At 44.3% G+C, this 22,231-nt stretch overlaps 1 protein-coding gene across 1 annotated transcript in view; it reads left to right on the forward strand.

Moving 5' to 3' along the window:
• LOC134988793 (transient receptor potential cation channel subfamily M member 2-like) overlaps window positions 1–22,231 on the forward strand; it is a 734,670-nt gene that overhangs the window by 511,234 nt on the left and 201,205 nt on the right. Inside the window, exons 21-22 of the mRNA XM_063950575.1 lie at window positions 1,270–1,441; window positions 18,707–18,887. Of these exons, the coding sequence (XP_063806645.1) occupies window positions 1,270–1,441; window positions 18,707–18,887 (353 nt within the window). The remainder of the gene's footprint in view (window positions 1–1,269; window positions 1,442–18,706; window positions 18,888–22,231) is intronic.

Genomic DNA, 22,231 nt, shown 5'->3' on the forward strand with positions numbered 1-22,231 from the left:
CTTGACGACACAGAGGTAGAGCAATGGACTACTGTACCGTACTGCTATATATATATATATATATATATATATACTGGTGGTCAGCAAAATTCTGCACTGTCCTCCTACTATATACTGCGCACAACTAAAATGCAGCACAGGTATGGATGGATAGTATACTTGACGACACATAGGTAGAGCAATGGACTACTGTACCGTACTGCTATAAATATATACTGGTGGTCAGCAAAATTCTGCACTGTCCTCCTACCATATACTGCGCACAACTACAATGCAGCACAGATATGGATGGATAGTATACTTGACGACACAGAGGTAGAGCAGTGGACTACTGTACCGTACTGCTATATATATATATATATATATACTGGTGGTCATCAAAATTCTCCACTGTTCTCCTACTATATACTGCGCACAACTAAAATGCAGCACAGGTATGGATGGATAGTATACTTGACGACACATAGGTAGAGCAATGGACTACTGTACCGTACTGCTATATATATACTGGTGGTCAGCAAAATTCTGCACTGTCCTCCTACTATATACTGCGCACAACTAAAATGCAGCACAGGTATGGATGGATAGTATACTTGACAACACAGAGGTAGAGCAATGGACTACTGTACCGTACTGCTATATATATACTGGTGGTCAGCAAAATTCTGCACTGTCCTCCTACTATAGAGCGTTTTCAGGCAGAGAACGTAGATATTTGCAGCACACTGAGCACAGATATTTGCAGCACACGGAACACAGAAACTGAGAGAACGTAGCCACGTCCTCTCGTTATCATCTCCAAAGCATGAGTGAAAATGGTGGCGACGCGCGGCTCCTTATATAGAATACGAATCTCGCGGTATGATGACGTTCGGGCGCGCTCGGGTTAACCGAGCAAGGCGGGAAGATCCGAGTCTGCCTCGGAACCGTGTAAAATGGGTGAAGTTCGGGGGGGTTCGGATCCCGAGGAACCGAACCCGCTCATCTCTAATATATATATATATATATATATATATATATATATATATATACATATAATTTACTTACATTATAGCAACTGCATATAAACATCATGTATGCATTATCTGTGCACGTCTTGTGCCCCATAGCAGTCACCAGGGGTTATGCAGTGATTGTGAGTGGTGGTATTATGGTAATAAGGTGTTATGGGCAGGCCAGGGTACAAGATGGCTCCTGCCTTTATCTGCAGCTCCCAGTTTGCTCCAGTGTCAGTGACCAGTGTGTGTGTTATTCCTCTTCTCTCTCCAGATGAAGGACATGTTCTTCTTCCTCTTCCTGTTGGCTATTTTTATTGCCGCCTATGGTGTTGCGAAGCAGGCGATCCTATACGATAATGAATCGCGGCTCAGCTGGATCTTTCGGAATATCGTCTATTCGCCGTACTTGACCCTTTTTGGGCAGCTTCCAACAGACGTGGACAGTAAGTCACCTGGTGCTCTCTGGTCATGTGACTGCGATGGAACCAATGATAGCGGGCGTATGCTGAGCTGGACGGGAGACTATTTGTGGGAAACGTGTGCTTTGTAGCTATCCATGTGCAGGGAGGCTGAGGAGGCGCAGCCGGGCTGTAACGCGCTGTTCTCACCTTATAGGGGCCTCGCAACAATGGATCAAAATAATACTAATGTAAAAGTGACAATCAGCTGTCTAATACATGAATCACGTCACAAACTACACGTTATATTAAAGACTCTATAGGGGAAATCCTGCATAGATGCAATGTGCATATCAGCAGCTTACAGTATATAAACCACAGACATCATACTCACTTTACATTATAGACTCTAGGGAAAATCCTGTATAGATGCAATGTGCATATCAGCAGCTTATAGTATATAAACCACAGACATCAGACTCACGTTACATTATAGACTCTATAGGGAAAATCCTGTATAGATGCAATGTGCCCATTACAGTACATAACCCAGACATCAGACTCACGTTACATTATAGACTATATAAGGAAAATCCTGTATAGATGCAATGTGCCCATTATAGTATATAACCCAGACATCAGACTCACGTTACAGTATAGACTCTATAAGGAAAATCCTGTATAGATGCAATGTGCCAATTACAGTACATAACCCAGACATCAGACTCGCGTTACATTATAGACTCTATAAGGAAAATCCTGTATAGATGGAATGTGCCCATTACACTACATAACCCAGACATCAGACTCGCGTTACATTATATAGTCTATAAGGAAAATCCTGTATAGATGCAATGTGCCCATTACAGTACATAACCCAGACATCAGACTCACGTTACATTATAGATTCTATAAGGAAAATCCTGTATAGATGCAATGTGCCCATTACAGTACATAACCCAGACATCAGAATCACGTTACGTTTGTCAAAGTCAGAAAAATATCTCTATACACACTGCCATATTTGCACCTCATTCTGGTCCGCGCTGCGCATGCGTACGCTCTCCCGTACGTGCGCATACTCACAGTCGCGGGCACCCGCAGGCGCACGGTATGCGTATTTACGGTAGAGTTTATGTGATTGTAGCGTGCGACTCAATCGTAACATATTTTCAGTAATAATGTATTTTGTAGATCATGGTCCCTTTGATAGATTCTGAAAGTTTAGTTAACATAGCATGTTCCTGAACAGAGAGATCCCTCTTTGTATTGTACGAAGGGTCTAACAGGGGTCATACAGTGGTGTTTGGTACCCATCGGAAGAGTATTTAAATAGCAATATTCCGGTGTTGGTTTGGAGCGGATTAATCGCTCATGCGAATAGTTATGGACATAAGAAGTTTATGTCCATTTACTATTATTTGTTCTTATTTAGTCATGCGGCGGGAAACTCAGTATCCCACCCACCTGAACAGTTGGAAGCAGTCACAGCCCACCTGTATGAATCAACCTATGACCTTTTGTTATAATGCGAAGCCGAATTCCTGTGTCCAATGAACAATGAGATTGTAGGGACCATTGAATTGTATTGTGTGTGGGGCATAAATAGGCAGGCCGATCACATCCAGCTCTCACTCTTCAACGGTTATCATTGCTGAAAATCGGGAGCTGGATGTCCAGAGGCGCATGCGATCGTTTCCTTTGTGCGTAAGTGTTTCTCCGCAACCATATTGATCTTCCTGTTATGAGCCATTCCTCTCTCTCTTCTCTTTCTCTCTTATTTTCCCTTAGGTAGTAATTGTATTGTATTTCCTGTGTAGTTATCTGGTTAGGTAGTCTATGTTATATTGTAGTGTATGATTTGTATTTGTATTAATTCTTTTGCAAGTATATCATTCAAAATATATATATCTTAGGCGTTGGACCCTAAGCCCAGTTATCTGTGTATTTCTTATAGTGTCTAGTATTCTCAGAGCGTCGGTGACGCTCAAACAGCTTTTAAGTTAATAAGGTTACACTAGGTTGCATCTACACCCTATCTCTACACTAAGGTTTTACAGCATATTACATTGTTTCTGGTTTAGACATAAAGGTTTAACATGGTGAGCGTCAGCGCCGCTCGTGATCTCCTCCTGGTCTTGAGCGTCCGCTACGCTGATAGCGTAGCATTACGGTAGTCGCTCACCTATAAGTGTGCCCGATACCAACAGCGTATTCTCGTGAGCGTCTGTATCGCTCGAGCAGCCCGCTCCCGATACAGCGTCCGTTACGCTATAGTGAACCATTGCGTTAGTCAGCAGCCAATAGCGTGCCTGCCTGTGATCTCTTGGCCGTGAGCGAACGTGACGCTTGAGCGTCTCGACTACGGCTAAGCGATTGTTACGCAACTAGCGTACCCTTACGGTACTTCATACGTAAATAGCGTACAGTGTTCTTAGACCTCACAAAGGGTTTTTATGTACGATAAATATTCAGCTTTATCAATTGGCGGCTCGCCCGTCCTTCACATATCTGCACTAGGTAGATACAGCAGACATTATCCATCAGCAAAGGGCGGGAGGTTATATTCCTCGTAGTGCTGTCGGGATAAGCGTCTGCTTCTCTTAGTAAAGGGTGCTGAAGGAATCTGGGACCGGAGGTAAGAACAAAACGATAGTCTCTTTTAAAACTATTTTTTTTTTTCTGTCTTGCGTACACACGCACGCACATATATATGCATTTCTTTTTCATTTGTGTATTTTCGTATATCACTCTTCTGTTTGCCTTTTTATAATTGATAAACGTGCTGAGAGAGATTTGCCGCTATTTCATAGTTTAAGAGTAAAGGTAATATAGTTAAAGTATAGACAAACACACAGCTGTGCCTGAGAGACAAGGCGAAGTCAGTGTGGTGCGCGGTAGATGATAAAGGATCATCTACATTGATAAACGTATAAATTGTGGGGGCGTGGCCAGGACGGGCATGGAGTAGCACTCATCTTGTGCAGCTCTCCAGCCACTTCATCCGTTAATTATATCCTGTACCCCCCTCTGGGTCCAACGTTACTGCCACCGACTTATGAGAGCCCCCTGCCACCCCCAGGAGTATATTTGTGCCCGCTGCCACTGTATTCGTAAGTCCGGGAGCTTTGAGAGCCGGCGGGCCCTGATCCGTCCCGTGTGCTGTTGCCTAGTGCGGGGACCGGAAGTTCGGCTCTGCTCCTGTCCCGCTTGCCGCTCGCTGCGGCCGACTGAAGCGCCGGGGAGAAGGGGTGCCGTGCTCCTGTCTGCCGCCCTGCTGGGTCTCGGTGTGGTCCGGGGGAGGCCGCGGTCTGGAGTTCCCTGAGCTGTCCCCTCCGCTGCAGGGACGCACACCCCGCGAGACCGGAAGTGCGGCCCCGCTATCCGCCGCTGCCTACACCAGCCTGACGTGATCCTGAGACTGGAGACTGCTACACAGGGATTCAGGTGCTGGGGTCACTGGGGGATACTGTGCTGCATACAACCATCTCCCTCCTTCTATTCCCATCCTCAAGTGCCGGATATCGATTGCATATGTCTTGCAGCTCTGCTTGGGAGAGATAATCCCTGCGCCCCTGCTGAAGTGGCCGGTCACTTTGCAATACAACTAGTGATAGTGGCCCTGCTGATTATTTCTACAAATCTATAATTTGCCTGACGCCCGTTTGTCGGCTGGGGTACCCCCCCCCCCTTTTTTTCTCTTTGCCTTTATTTGCTTTGATACATCCTGCAGACCAGGAGCACCGGCACCGTGCTGTCCAAAATGGTGAAGGGTCGCCAGACCGGCGCAGCGGCGGGAGCGATGGATAAATTTGTTCGGGACCAGGGCCCTCAGCAGCGGAGAGGGGAGGCTATAAGATCCGAGGCATCGCCCCCATCCCCTGCTCACAGCTCCGTCTCCTCTGACCCTCCAGATGCTGCCCTGCAGAGAGTCTTGGATGCGGTAACTGCCAGTGAAGTGCGTCTGGCTGATAAAATTGGGCAGGTGCAGTCCGACCTTTCCATTGTTCATCAGGACCTCCAGCGGGTGAGAGAGAGAGTGGGAGAAGCAGAGACCCGTATTTCCAATATTGAAGATACCGTTGGTCCGCTGGGTCGTCGGACTGATGCGCTGGAGGCCCAGATGAATGATGTACGCAAAAAGCTCACGGATGTGGAGGGGCGTCTGCGGCGCAACAATGTCCGCTTTATTGGCCTGCCTGAAAAAGAAGAGGGCCCCACTCCCGAGGAATTTCTTGTAAAATGGCTCCGTGATTTTTTCGGATCTGAGGAATTCTCGCCTTATTTTTCTGTTGAACGGGCCCATAGAGTCCCAATGCGCCCGCTGCCGCCGGGGGCTCCACCCCGTACCTTTATTGCTAAGTTCCTCCACTACCGGGATCGGGACACCGTTCTGAGGCTGGCTCGTACTAAGGGCCCTTTGAAATGGAATGGATCACCAATATCGGTCTTCCCGGACTTTGCGGTGGATGTACAAAAGGATAGGGCTCAGTTTATACCCGTCAAGAGGAGGTTACGTGAACTTGACCTGCCGTATGCCATGCTATTCCCGTCCAGACTGCGGGTAGTGGCGGATGGGGAAACAAAGTTTTTCACGACCCCCCGTGAGGCCATGGTGTGGCTGGACAGACGATTCCCGGCGAGGCGCGCCCTTGCGGATTAGTAACTATCCGGCTGATATTGGAAGTTGATTTTATTCTGTTTTTCTTTAAGGCTAATTATTTTGTCTGTCTTGCATACAAGTGTTAGATATTGCGAAGTGACAGGATGCGGACCTATTTGAGTGCTGTCGATGCTTCTTTTGCATTGTTACCGCAGCTCAGACAGGACGTATGTATACTATTTAGGTTAACCATGATATACTTGGCATGTTTTTGTGTATGATTATACCTTGGGGTTCTTTTGCTCTCTCTTCTTCCTGTTCTATTATCGGTCTCAATGTGGGAGGAAGGGGGGGGAGGGGGGATTGCTGAATGTTTGCCTTGTCATAGGTGGTTTTCTGATATCCGAGTGGGGTTTTTATTTTGGGTATTAGACGGACCTAGGGGGCGGATCTTTATAATCCCCCCCATTTGTTTTTTGTTTTTAAGGGGGGAATGATTAGTGGCTGGGAGCAACTCTCTAATTTTGCTGTTTTCTAGTTGTTCTCTATTCCCGAGAGTCATTACATTCTTGGCCCCGATTAAGGAGTGTATGCACCTGCTAATGGTGCAATACAGTCTGGTTTATTTTGGTTTTTAGGTACGTACACTCAGTTTTGGGATCCAGGTATGCTGCATGTTGGGGGTGGTATACAGGGCGGGGGAAAGGGGAGGGGGTTGGGTTATGTTTATTTTTTGAGCAGAAATGTATGTTGTGAAAGTATATGGTATGTAACTGTGCAATATAAGCAATGGTGTCTGGTTACAGAATTTGTAGGTGGCGGGGCTGACCGGCTGCGGGGCGATGCACTGATTATATCTTTGTTGTGCTATGACGGGGATTAAGGTGTTATCGTGGAATGTGAGAGGGCTCAATGATAAAGTTAAGAGGTCTCTTGTGCTCCGACAGCTCAAACACTATGCCGCAGATATTGTCTGTCTTATGGAAACACACTTAGTGGGTAGTAAAATTCTCTCACTGAAGAGGCCCTGGGTGGGTTGGGCATACCATTCCATGCATACGTCCGCCTCACGCGGGGTTTCAGTCCTTATTAAGCGGACCGTCCCTTTTGTATTGGAATCTATACAAACGGATCCTTGGGGGAGATACGTATTCTTGAAATGTAGATTATTTTATGTTCCAGTCCTCCTGCTGGCAGTTTATGTGCCCCCTCCATACTCCCCCGATGTGCTTAAGAGGGTTGCTGGGTTCATGGCCTTATCCCCCGGGGTGTCTGTTATTTGCCTGGGGGACTTCAATAATGTGCTAGACGTGGCAATGGATAGGCTCTCCATGTCTCCATCTGCGGCGGGGCCTGGGAGGTCTGGGTTTGCGGATGTGGTGATGGGGCTGGGCCTGGTCGATCCGTGGAGACTGAGACACCCCTCTCTTAAACAATATTCGTGTTTTTCACACTCCCACTCTTCGTTCTCCAGGATTGACCTGGCCCTCCTTTCGAGTGACATGGTTCCCCGCGTCGGTAACATTAGATATGAGACTAGAGGTATATCAGACCACTCCCCCTTGACCTTTAATTTGGACTTTAATTGTGATAGAGGCCAAGCTGTGTGGAAATTTAATCCATTCTGGCTCGTCCACATGGGAGATGGATCTGAAATGGTGGCCGCATGGCGGGAGTTTTTCGAGCTAAATAGTACTGACCAGTTTATCTCTAACTTATGGGACACTTTTAAAGCTTTTCTACGGGGGAGTTTGATTAAACGGGTGTCTGAGTTAAAATCCTTCTATAGGAGAAGGGAAGCTGAGCTGGAGGCCCGGAGTGTCGCTGCAGAACTACAATACTTGCAAGATTCCTTGATTAGTTCCAGGACAGTCTGGTTGTCGGCTCAGAGGGAATGGAGAGACTACCTAATGGAAAAGACTCAGCATGGACTCCTTTTCTCCTCCCATACCTTTTACGCTACGGGGGATAGGCCGGGGACATACCTGGCCTCGCTGGCTCGGGGAGACAGACCTACTAGTGTGGTGGTAGAAATTGTGAGCACCGAAGGTGTCCGCCTGACCCAGACTCCACAGATCACGGCTGCATTTGTATCCTTCTATAGTCGCTTATATGAATCTAAATTAGATTGTACCTTATCACAATTACATGACTACTTGGACGGTGTCTGCTTCCCTACCCTGTCCGGGGAGGACTGTGACCTCTTGGAGGTGCCTATTTCCTCCGACGAAGTTAGAGCAGCGATTGAGACCTCTCCTAGTGGTAAAGCCCCGGGCTTGGATGGAATACCATCCGAGGTCTATAAGCATAATTTGGATTTTTTTGTCCCCCGCCTACTTGAGTTATATGGCCAGATGTTTACACAGGATTCTCTTCCCCCGTCTATGGCGGAGGCAGTGATTGTGGTTCTCCCTAAACCTGACAAGGACCCTAAGAAAGTGGAGTCCTACCGTCCTATATCCCTCCTACCTACTGACATAAAAATTTTGGCTAAGATATTGGCTACTAGACTAAATACAGTTATTTCCCACATTATACACCCAGATCAGACGGGATTTATGCCTAATAAATCGACCTCCATTAACCTCAGACGCCTGTTTACCCACCTACAAATCCCCCGGGCGGACACTTCCTCCTCCATTGTCGTTTCACTGGATGCCGCTAAGGCCTTTGATTCTGTGGAATGGGAATATTTATGGGAAGTTATGCGTAGATTTGGCATTGGTCCGAAATTTATTAAATATGTTCAACTGATGTACTCCTTTCCCTCGGCAAGGGTGGCGGTCAATGGTTTCGTATCTCACTCCTTTCCCTTATCTAGAGGCACGCGACAGGGATGCCCCTTGTCCCCCACCCTGTTTGCTATGGCCGTTGAACCCCTTGCATGTCTTCTGAGAACAGATGCGGGTATTTATGGACTTAAAGTGGGTGATCGGGAGGACAGAGTGGCCTTATACGCGGATGATATCCTGATGTTTGTGGATCGCTATGCTGAGTCTATGCCTAGGATCTTGGAAATTATTGATGGGTTTGGGCGATACTCTGGTTTACTGATAAACTGGGAGAAATCCTCTATTATCCCACTTAGGGGCGAAGTCCCTGCCTCCCCGTTGGTGGTTCTTCCACTGAAGTGGGTGGAATCTTTCAAATATTTGGGTATCTGGGTGTCTAATAACTCTCAGGAATTTTCTTCTCTTAATATTACTCCTCAAATAGGGTATCTCCGCGGCCGGGTGCAGACGTGGGGTAAGTTGCCCTTAACAGTCACGGGACGGGTTAATATGGTTAAAATGGTTTTCCTGCCCAAGCTTCTTTATGTCCTGCAGCAATCACCCGTTTATATCCCACAGAAGATTTTCAAACAAATAGACGGGTTGCTTTCCTCCCTGGTGTGGGCCAGTAAACGAGCACGCTTAAAACTAGACACCATCACCAGAACACGTGAAATGGGAGGACTAGCTCTCCCCAATTTCCGTTTCTACTACTACGCGGCGCAACTGATACATGTCTGGGAGTGGGTTAATGATCTCGATCCCCTGGCTTTGCATTCGCTGATGCTGCATCACGACTACCCAGGGGGCTCCCCATTACAGCTACTTCTCTGTGGCAGCGTTAAAATGTCCACAATACCGCTTATTAAGCAAGCCATCCTGGTGTGGAAAGCGGTGCACTCGGTGATGCGGGGCCATGGCGTCGACCCTGACACCCCTCTAGATAACATATATGGGCTACCGGAACTGTGTCATCTTCAGGTTCGAGAGGTTTGGGGAAGATGGGGAGTATTATCTCTGGGCCATGTATATAGTGATGGGATTCTTAACTCTTTCCAACAACTACAACACGCACATAACATTCCTTCAAGGGTCTTTTTTCAATTCCTACAGTTGAGACATGCACTGGCAGCCCAGTTTCCAAATGGCCCTCCAGTCCTAGCTGACTCCCCGGTTAAAACAATGTTGCAAACGCTAGATTCGGGTCACTTAGTCTCTAGGATATATGGTCGTATCCTGCAAATGCATCACGGTGACCCTCTCATGGCTCTCCGGGGTAAGTGGGAATCAGATGTGGGCATGCTATCGGATGATGCATGGAATACTGCCATAGGGGCCCATCGGATCTCCACTTCCTCTGTTAGATATCAACAAATACAACTATACATTCTACACAGGGTGTATATGACCCCGGTGAGATTGGCACATATCGGGGGTGCTCACAACTCGCAATGCCCTAGATGTGGGGTCATGGATGCAGACTTTTGGCATTTACTATGGTTATGTCCCGACGTGTCTGGGTTTTGGACGGCGGTTATACGGATTGTATGTGACACAGGTATCCCCTCCTTCGTATGTACTCCTGCACTTTGTACACTGTTGATTGTGGACGAGGAAGCCTTGGACCCACCTAGTAGGCGATATGTTATTAACTTATGCGCTTTAGCTAGGGTCTGTATCGCCCGGCTATGGCTGGCCAGTGAGGCCCCGACATCTGGGGCATGGATATCCCTGGTCAATGAAACAATTGCGCATGAAAAATTTGTGTTTCTGGCTAGGAAGGTGGAGAGGAAATGGTCCACAATATGGGGTAGATGGATGGATTCTAAATATTACAAAGAGAGATATAGCTAGACCCGTGTTCTTCCCCATGAGTCAGTATGGGATGTTGTGCGAGGGGGGAGCCCCCGCGGCCGGTCTTGCCTTGTTAGGATATATGTAACATAATGTGATAATTCTGCTCTGTTTATGGGATTAAGGGAACTGTTATGTTTAAGATGTGTTAAGCTCAGACACCATTGCTATACAACTTTATGCTTTATGAATAACAATGTCGACTGAATATATTATTGACTGCATACACGTACTGCTGCCTCCACACATGTTGGGTGTGGAAAGTGTTTGTGTGTTGTATGTGTGAACTGTTAAAACAAAATTGAAAATCTCAATAAAAAACATTGAATTTAAAAAAAAAACGTATAAATTGTGTTACGGTGGATCTTTGCTTTGCGTACACGTGTCTCTAACAAAAGACTGAGACTTGCGTACGCAAACCAAGGGCCGACGCACGCAGCGTATATTACGCAACGGAGCGTACGGGTACGCCCATGTAACTCAAATCACAAGTTTTTTTCTCTCCTCTCAACGCGATAAGTAGCGCCACGCGGTAAATAACGCCAGGCGATAAATAGCGCAAATCTATTTTTATATCCGAAATTTAGATTAACAGATCCTTCTCCAAATTTACAACACATCTGGTTTAAAGAAAATTTCTGCGCAGAAATAGAAATAGAAACAAAAGTGTACATGTGGTGAGTGAGTGTTTGCAATTATACAATTTTGAGGTTGAACCACAAGAAAAGTATCGAGTTCTCGTGAAGGTACATACATGTAAGTGACGTGCATGGTGGCTAGGGAGGCATCTCTGGTTAAAACATAAAATTTGAGCATTAGAGTATAGCAGACCAGGAGGTCATACTGTAACAGACCAGGAGGTCGCATAACAGACCAGGAGGTCCAGGTACAGCAGACAAGGAAGTCCGCTATAGAGACAAGTAGCACAACACCAAGAAGGGTTGGTGCGGAACCCATATAGGCCATTTAAGCTCTGGCTGAAGGAATTCGCAGCCGAAATTTTCGATTCCACTGGTCGCTCCACACATAAGATTAGTTGCTTATGTGCTGAACGATTGTACCGCACGTAATTGTGTGCATTAGTAAACCTGACCGGTACTATTTGTGTACGAAGGTCATAAACGCTATTTGTACATTTTAACGTGATTTGTGTAATTTTTTATTTTAAGGGAAGTTCGCTGGTCACTCAGGAACTATCCAACAACCGATACTTGCTGGGGAACGCGCCCCAGTAAATAAAGGTTCACAGGGGCCCTAGGTTGGGTACAACAGCTCTGGATACAGTGATTGTGTTACTGGCCAACGTGGGCGAGAAGTGAGTGGAGTACTCGGTAAACTTCACCGCCAGCCTGCCCCGGACATCTTGGTTTTTGTAAGGGTTCGCTGAAGAAAAGCAACACCTGCAAGTTATGGGGGCCAGTTGTTCAGGTAGGGGGCGATCAACTTCGGTTCGGGTTGATTTAGTAAACCGACCAATAGGGTCGGCCAGGTATGTAATGTGTGAAAAATACGGTTCACACACAGAGGTTTTATGTGATGAATGGGAAAGAATGACTGTACATGACGGGGAGAAATTCCCAAGAATAGGTAGCTTTAGCCCAGAAGTGTTACTAAATCTAAGGAGAAGGATAGGTCTTATTGAACCAGCAAAGAGACGGATCAAACATTATGACTGTTTAAAGTTATGGCAACAGGAAAGTGAAATGCAAAAAGAGCTAACTGACATACCTGACTCTCATCTTGGGAGGAGAGATGTGGCAATGGAGAGGATTATGGTTGCGGAGAAAGGCACAATGTTGAACAATAAAAACGCACTTAGCAACTGTAGTATAGATGATAAAAATAAGTGTAATAAACATAACGATGATAATTGTAATGCTGTTAAATGTACAACTATTAACCCGTGCAAGTTGCACCCCATGTCAAACTTCCCTCAGGAATACGAGCAAGAAAGTGAACTCAACACGATGTCGGCACCACTTCCAGCAGCCATCACACAAGACATCCAGGTGGACGCGACCAAATCGGTAAAGGCAATAATCAAACCCCCTAACGGAGGGTCAGGTGAGGTCGTGTCCACAGGTACGTACAATGTTTTATATCACGCACAAACAAATGTACCCCATATTGTAAGACCAAAACAAGGTGATGTAATTGAGTTTAGTCCTGTCAGGGTGATCACAGTCCCCAATGGGAAGACTGACGATCAGGGAACCATTCCCGTCCAGGACAGTGCAATGCGCTGTCCCTGGTCCCGGACCGAATTGAGATCAATTATGTCCGAATTTCCTGATCCAAGGAAAAATCTAGTCGCATGTCAAAGGTTCATTAAAGAACTAGGAAACTCAACAGAACCCACCAACAAAGATTGGCGGACAGTGCTGAGGGCATGTTTGCCCTCCAGTGTTGACCCTGCGAAATTTATTACTGATTGTCAATTAGACACAGAAGTACCTCAAACGGAGGAACACAATCAGGAATGTATTAAGCAGATAAACCAACAGTTGGAAGTATATTTCCCTGCCGTTGTCAAGTGGAATGAAATCTTCTCCATAAGACAAAACGAAGGGGAAAGTATTTCCAATTATTTCAATCGAGCACTGCAAGTAATGGCTAGGAACACTGGGATCACAGACATCAAAACATGCGCACAGCATAGAGAAATAGCGGTTAAGGTATTAATGAATGGTTTAAAGGAGGTATTGAGAACAAGGGTACAGACCACCAACCCAAACTGGAGAAATATCTCAGTGGCCGCATTAAGAGAGGCCGCTATTGATATTGATCGAAATATCACCAGATACAGAGAGTCACAAAGTGATAAATTAATGGCCGCAAGTATACAGGCCCTAACCACAAGACCACTCCAGCATAAGCCCCAAACCCCTGCGAGAAATTCAAATGTGGAAGTCTGTTACAATTGCCAGAAGGAAGGTCATTTTGCAAGAGATTGTAGATCAGGAAGTAGACAAAAGTCACATCAGCCCCCTAGACAACGACATAATCATAATATCCAAGAAATCAGGGAAGCACAGGGAAAACGGTTGATGGCGATGAGCATCCGAGCGTTTGAGGAGGCATCAAATCAACCAAGACCTCAGGTCATTGACACTTGGAGGAAACCCAGGGTTTGTTATCATTGTAGAAGAGAAGGGCATTATGCCAGCGACTGTAATAACCCACATAAAGTCAGACCCCCTAGACCAAGAAATGAGCAAAATTAAAACACACACCATTATAAACAGGGGTCATATAGGAAGAATTTTGAGCCACACCCATACTGTGCAATCAAGAAAGGTGATCATTAGGACTGATGGTAAGCCTGAGGTTATAGTTAATAAATTGGGAGGTCATTCCCTGAAGACACAGGAATGACCGGGTGAAACGTTGTAAATGTATCTGTGAAATGTTTCTTTTTCTCTCTCCCCATCTCTGACGATTATTGGTAGGATTCAAACATTACATATATACTCGGTCTTTGCAGAAGTCTACCAAACCCCAGCATGACCTATCCGCATCAATGTATTCTGGCCAGATACAGACAATGGAATGTGGAAGTGCTGGGGGGGGGGACTGCGCAAGGAAACCATTGGACATGTAGATATGACAGCCTGATGATCTGACAATGTTTTAGAAAATGTTTATGTTGAAAAATGTTTCTTTCTTTTTCTGGTGTTTATTGATGTGTTATGTTATATATACATATATGAATTGTTCTCTCTCTCTCTTTTGTTTTTTTTTCCTCTTCTCACTCATGTTTTAAAGATGGTATGTCACACCTCAGTTAGACAAATGGCAATGCAAGATTTTTTTTCTCCTTACAGAAAGATCGCTGGTTTGGAGGGAAAATTGCATCACCGGAATGTTCGTTTGGAAGACTGAGAGACAGCACCTTTGAGATGACAGCAGAACAAGAAGAACAACAAGACTAGAGAACTTAATTATCGTGACAAGTTTCTCTCCCCCTCAAACTGTTTTTTTCTGTACCCCCATTACAAATTTCTTCTTTTCTCCTCCTGTAAGATGGACTTGCCCAAAGAGACTGTGATATGGATTTTCCTGTTGACCATGATGTTGACCAGAGCAGTCTGTTCCGGCGAGAGTACCATGGAGGTCGAGAAAGGATCCAGAAAGGTTCCGATGACTGAGACGGAGGTGTAAATTTCCAATAGCAATACAACCACCAAGCAAAAGGCGAGTACCAGAAACGATCTAGCCATGTTAGTTGTAAACATTTTTCTCTTAAGGATTGTTAGCTGAAAAGAGAACTGTATCTGTAGGCTCTGTGACAATGTCATTGAGGATGGGTGCATAAAGAAATGCCAATCCAGTTTTAATATCCATATGGACCGGCATCCATTGAGTGACTATCACTCCTTAGTGGGTAGTGTGTTAAATCAAACAGATTGTTGGGTATGCTCTCAAGTACCTCAAGGTCATAGCAAATCAGGGCTAGTACCATTTCCTTTAACGGTAGGGGAGGTACTTGAGCTAAAGGGTGGGAGACCGGTGGACAGGAGGTTTAATATCTCCAGCCCTCCTAGTTTGAAGCTCCACCAATATCATGTGGATAGATCCCTCATATGTTTTAACATCTCCAATCCCCGAAAGCCGGGAAATTGGGAAGTGTCATGGAGTAACCAAACCATGACCTTTTCACATAGAGCAGATAGAATGCCTACAGATACAGAGCTTATACGCCTCATAACCGATAGTGGAAAATATTTCCGATATAGGTATAGCCTAGGAAGTAGGATTACGAGAGTTGGAGAGGTATCACTAGGATACAGTGCACAGGTCGTACAAACTGATAGGTGTACTAAACAGATGGGAGAATTAGGGTTAGGAGAGTTCACATGGAAAATGTGTAACATGGTAATGACATATTCCGTCCCATATGTTCTCCCCGATGATGCATATTTCATATGCGGGAGAAAGGCGTATGAGCGGCTTGCCCCAAACTCTGAAGGATTGTGTTATATTGGAAATGTACTACCTGAGGTAATGAGTTTAAGGAGTGAGGAAACTGTAGTTCCAATGGACTTGATTTATGACCCAAATGTAGAAACAATAATGTGATGAAAATGCGATTCCTACGGTCCGTTTCTTTCACCTGTTTTTCCGTTTCCTCCAAGGTAAAAAGACCCACTTGGACGAGGAATTTGATGAGCCGATATACAGACAACAGAGGGATTAAAGAAGAAGTTTTGACAACCTGATACACAGATTCTTGATGAACTATGCCATGGATCCCCAGTTTCCCTAGAAATTTTAAAATTACGCTAGCCCAACACTTTTGTAAATCTATGGACATTGACAGCTTTTGCTCACACCTTATGGGCAAAAGCACAAAGAAGACTGCATTCAACAGACACCAAACAAGACCTCAATCGACGACTGTACATTTACTTGACATAGAATACCACCGCATTTACCGTAATTATGTCTTTTCTTCATTTCTACAACCCTCAGGTAATGACACACATAGTCGATAGGGAATACAGGCGCAGATATCAGCAATCACATATCTCCCCCATTCATGTATCATCAACTAAAATGTGCTCCCCCATTTTGTTACAACCAAAGCCGAAAAGAGCTCGGTAAAGTTTGACAGCCCATCCACAGACCCGTACCACGGGATAAGAAGGAATTCACATGTATACTTCGCAATACCTCGAAGCTTGATTTAAAACACGTACGGCACGATGATACATGACCCCCAAGCACGGATTCATACACACATGCTTCTGCTATCTCACTAGGTCATACCCTTTTCCTACCTTCTCCTCTCCTCCCCTACCCAACCATGTAAATGTATTAACCCCTGACATATATTTTTCTCTTTTGAAATGTTTTAGAAGGTGGCAGTTATTATTGACTGCCAAAGGGTGGACTGTCAAAGTCAGAAAAATATCTCTATACACACTGCCATATTTGCACCTCATTCTGGTCCGCGCTGCGCATGCGTACGCTCTCCCGTACGTGCGCATACTCACAGTCGCGGGCACCCGCAGGCGCACGGTATGCGTATTTACGGTAGAGTTTATGTGATTGTAGCGTGCGACTCAATCGTAACATATTTTCAGTAATAATGTATTTTGTAGATCATGGTCCCTTTGATAGATTCTGAAAGTTTAGTTAACATAGCATGTTCCTGAACAGAGAGATCCCTCTTTGTATTGTACGAAGGGTCTAACAGGGGTCATACAGTGGTGTTTGGTACCCATCGGAAGAGTATTTAAATAGCAATATTCCGGTGTTGGTTTGGAGCGGATTAATCGCTCATGCGAATAGTTATGGACATAAGAAGTTTATGTCCATTTACTATTATTTGTTCTTATTTAGTCATGCGGCGGGAAACTCAGTATCCCACCCACCTGAACAGTTGGAAGCAGTCACAGCCCACCTGTATGAATCAACCTATGACCTTTTGTTATAATGCGAAGCCGAATTCCTGTGTCCAATGAACAATGAGATTGTAGGGACCATTGAATTGTATTGTGTGTGGGGCATAAATAGGCAGGCCGATCACATCCAGCTCTCACTCTTCAACGGTTATCATTGCTGAAAATCGGGAGCTGGATGTCCAGAGGCGCATGCGATCGTTTCCTTTGTGCGTAAGTGTTTCTCCGCAACCATATTGATCTTCCTGTTATGAGCCATTCCTCTCTCTCTTCTCTTTCTCTCTTATTTTCCCTTAGGTAGTAATTGTATTGTATTTCCTGTGTAGTTATCTGGTTAGGTAGTCTATGTTATATTGTAGTGTATGATTTGTATTTGTATTAATTCTTTTGCAAGTATATATATCTTAGGCGTTGGACCCTAAGCCCAGGTATCTGTGTATTTCTTATAGTGTCTAGTATTCTCAGAGCGTCGGTGACGCTCAAACAGCTTTTAAGTTAATAAGGTTACACTAGGTTGCATCTACACCCTATCTCTACACTAAGGTTTTACAGCATATTACATTGTTTCTGGTTTAGACATAAAGGTTTAACATGGTGAGCGTCAGCGCCGCTCGTGATCTCCTCGTGGTCTGAGCGTCCGCTACGCTGATAGCGTAGCATTACGGTAGTCGCTCACCTATAAGTGTGCCCGATACCAACAGCGTATTCTCGTGAGCGTCTGTATCGCTCGAGCAGCCCGCTCCCGATACAGCGTCCGTTACGCTATAGTGAACCATTGCGTTAGTCAGCAGCCAATAGCGTGCCTGCCTGTGATCTCTTGGCCGTGAGCGAACGTGACGCTTGAGCGTCTCGACTACGGCTAAGCGATTGTTACGCAACGAGCGTACCCTTACGGTACTTCATACGTAAATAGCGTACAGTGTTCTTAGACCTCACAAAGGGTTTTTATGTACGATAAATATTCAGCTTTATCACATTAAAGACTCTATAAGGAAAATCCTGTATAGATGGAATGTGCCCATTATAACTACATAACCCAGACATCAGACTCATGTTACATTATAGACTATATAAGGAAAATCCTGTATAGATGGAATGTGCCCATTACAGTACATAACCCAGACATCAGACTCACGTTACATTATAGACTCTATAGGGAAAATCCTGTATAGATGCAATGTGCCCATTACACTACATAACCCAGACATCAGACTCACGTTACATTATAGACTCTATAAGGAAAATCCTGTATAGATGCAATGTGCCCATTACAGTACATAACCCAGACATCCGACTCACGTTACATTATAGACTCTTTAGGGAAAATCCTGTATAGATGGAATGTGCCCATTACACTACATAACCCAGACATCAGACTCACGTTACAGCTTCCAGATCGCAGACTGTTGTTTGGTTGAATGAAAACCTAGTTGAAGATAAATTGGGAAGTGTGTGTGTGTGTGTGTGTGTGTGTGTTTTGGGGGGGGGGGTACCTGGGGCGGCATGCACCATAATATGTAGACGTAGGGCGAGTCTTCACCTCTGCGCATGCATGCACTGTAGGATCAGGCTCGTCCTATTACTGTCCAGCTCAGTGTCAGCCCTGGGGCTTCAGTCTGTACATACGTCACACAGGGGATATAGCACAATAACACAACTCTATATATTCTCTCTGCAGGTCTGAACTTTAACCCTTCACAATGTTCCCAAACCGGCAACGACTCGTCTCTTCCTCTGTGCGTCTACAATGATGGGAACGGCAACACTCTATTTCCAGACTGGCTGACCATTATCCTAATGTGTCTGTATCTCCTGATCGCCAACATCCTCCTCCTCAACCTGCTAATTGCCATGTTCAGGTAAGAGCCGTCCCTGGTGTATCGCTCACATAGACCGTGTCTTATCCATCCAACGCCTCATACACTGTAATATGTATATTGTGGTACGGTACCTCTGATGGAAGTTGTGTATTATATAATAGAACACGTGTGGTGCGTGTTACACCCAATATCTCATACACTGTAATATGTATTGTGGTACGGGTACCTCTGATGGAAGTTGTGTATTATATAATAGAACACGTGTGGTGCGTGTTACACCCAATATCTCATACACTGTAATATGTATTGTGGTACGGGTACCTCTGATGGAAGTTGTGTATTATATAACAGAACACGTGTAATGCGTGTTACACCCAATATCTCATACACTGTAATATGTATATTGTGGTACGGTACCTCTGATGGAAGTTGTGTATTCTATAACAGAACACGTGTGGTGCGTGTTACACCCAATATCTCATACACTGTAATATGTATTGTGGTACGGGTACATCTGATGGAAGTTGTGTATTATATAACAGAACACGTGTAATGCGTGTTACACCCAATATCTCATACACTGTAATATGTATATTGTAGTACGGTACCTCTGATGGAAGTTGTGTATTCTATAACAGAACACGTGTGGTGCGTGTTACACCCAATATCTCATACACTGTAATATGTATTGTGGTACGGGTACATCTGATGGAAGTTGTGTATTATATAACAGAACACGTGTGGTGTGTGTTACACCCAATATCTCATACACTGTAATATGTATTGTGGTACGGTTACCTCTGATGGAAGTTGTGTATTATATAACAGAACACGTGTGGTGTGTGTTACACCCAATATCTCATACACTGTAATATGTATTGTGGTACAGTACATCTGATGGAAGTTGTGTATTATATAACAGAACACGTGTGGTGCGTGTTACACCCAATATCTCATACACTGTAATATGTATTGTGGTACGGTTACCTCTGATGGAAGTTGTGTATTATATAACAGAACACGTGTGGTGCGTGTTATACACCCAATATCTCATACACTGTAATATGTATATTGTGGTACGGTTACCTCTGATGGAAGTTGTATATTATATAACAGAACACGTGTGGTGTGTGTTACACCCAATATCTCATACACTGTAATATGTATTGTGGTATGGTTACCTCTGATGGAAGTTGTGTATTATATAACAGAACACGTGTGGTGCGTGTTACACCCAATATCTCATACACTGTAATAAGTATTGTGGTACGGTTACATCTGATGGAAGTTGTGTATTATATAACAGAACACGTGTGGTGCGTGTTACACACAATATCTCATACACTGTAATATGCATTGTGGTACGGTACATCTGATGGAAGTTGTGTATTCTATAACAGAACACGTGTGGTGCGTGTTACACCCAATATCTCATACACTGTAATAGGTATTGTGGTACGGTTACCTCTGATGGAAGTTGTGTATTATATAACAGAACACGTGTGGTGCGTGTTACACCCAATATCTCATACACTGTAATATGTATTGTGGTACGGATACCTGTGATGGAAGTTGTGTATTATATAACGGAACACGTGTGGTGCGTGTTACACCCAATATCTCATACACTGTAATAAGTATTGTGGTACGGTTACCTCTGATGGAAGTTGTGTATTCTATAACAGAACACGTGTGGTGTGTGTTACACACAATATCTCATACACTGTAATATGTATTGTGGTACGGGTACATCTGATGGAAGTTGTGTATTATATAACTGAACACGTGTGGGGTGTGTTACACACAATATCTCATAGACTGTAATATGTATTGTGGTACGGGTACATCTGGTGGCAGTTGTGTATTCTATAACAGAACACGTGTGGTGCGTGTTACACCCAATATCTCATACACTGTAATATGTATTGTGGTACGGGTACATCTGATGGAAGTTGTGTATTATATAACAGAACACGTGTGGTGTGTGTTACACACAATATCTCATACACTGTAATATGTATTGTGGTACGGGTACAACTGATGGAAGTTGTGTATTATATAACAGAACACGTGTGGTGCGTGTTACACCCAATATCTCATACACTGTAATAAGTTTTGTGGTACGGTTACCTATGATGGAAGTTGTGTATTCTATAACAGAACACGTGTGGTGTGTGATACACACAATATCTCATACACTGTAATATGTATTGTGGTACGGGTACATCTGGTGGCAGTTGTGTATTATATAACAGAACACGTGTGGGGTGTGTTACACCAAATATCTCATACACTGTAATATGTATTGTGGTACAGTTACCTCTGATGGAAGTTGTGTATTCTATAACAGAACACGTGTGGTGCGTGTTACACCCAATATCTCATACACTGTAATATGTATTGTGGTACGGGTACATCTGATGGAAGTTGTGTATTCTATAACAGAACACGTGTGGTGCGTGTTACACCCAATATCTCATACACTGTAATATGTATTGTGGTACTGGTACATCTGATGAAAGTTGTGTATTATATAACAGAACACGTGTGGTGTGTGTTACACACAATATCTCATACACTGTAATATGTATTGTGGTACGGGTACCTCTGATGGAAGTTGTGTATTATATAATAGAACACGTGTGGTGCGTGTTACACCCAATATCTCATACACTGTAATATGTATTGTGGTACGGGTACCTCTGATGGAAGTTGTGTATTATATAACAGAACACGTGTAATGCGTGTTACACCCAATATCTCATACACTGTAATATGTATATTGTGGTACGGTACCTCTGATGGAAGTTGTGTATTCTATAACAGAACACGTGTGGTGCGTGTTACACCCAATATCTCATACACTGTAATATGTATTGTGGTACGGGTACATCTGATGGAAGTTGTGTATTATATAACAGAACACGTGTAATGCGTGTTACACCCAATATCTCATACACTGTAATATGTATATTGTGGTACGGTACCTCTGATGGAAGTTGTGTATTCTATAACAGAACACGTGTGGTGCGTGTTACACCCAATATCTCATACACTGTAATATGTATTGTGGTACGGGTACATCTGATGGAAGTTGTGTATTATATAACAGAACACGTGTGGTGTGTGTTACACCCAATATCTCATACACTGTAATATGTATTGTGGTACGGTTACCTCTGATGGAAGTTGTGTATTATATAACAGAACACGTGTGGTGTGTGTTACACCCAATATCTCATACACTGTAATATGTATTGTGGTACAGTACATCTGATGGAAGTTGTGTATTATATAACAGAACACGTGTGGTGCGTGTTACACCCAATATCTCATACACTGTAATATGTATTGTGGTACGGTTACCTCTGATGGAAGTTGTG

This window comes from Pseudophryne corroboree, chromosome 2 (genome assembly GCF_028390025.1).
Source record: "Pseudophryne corroboree isolate aPseCor3 chromosome 2, aPseCor3.hap2, whole genome shotgun sequence".
In the NCBI taxonomy this organism is placed as follows: Eukaryota; Metazoa; Chordata; class Amphibia; order Anura; family Myobatrachidae; genus Pseudophryne; species Pseudophryne corroboree.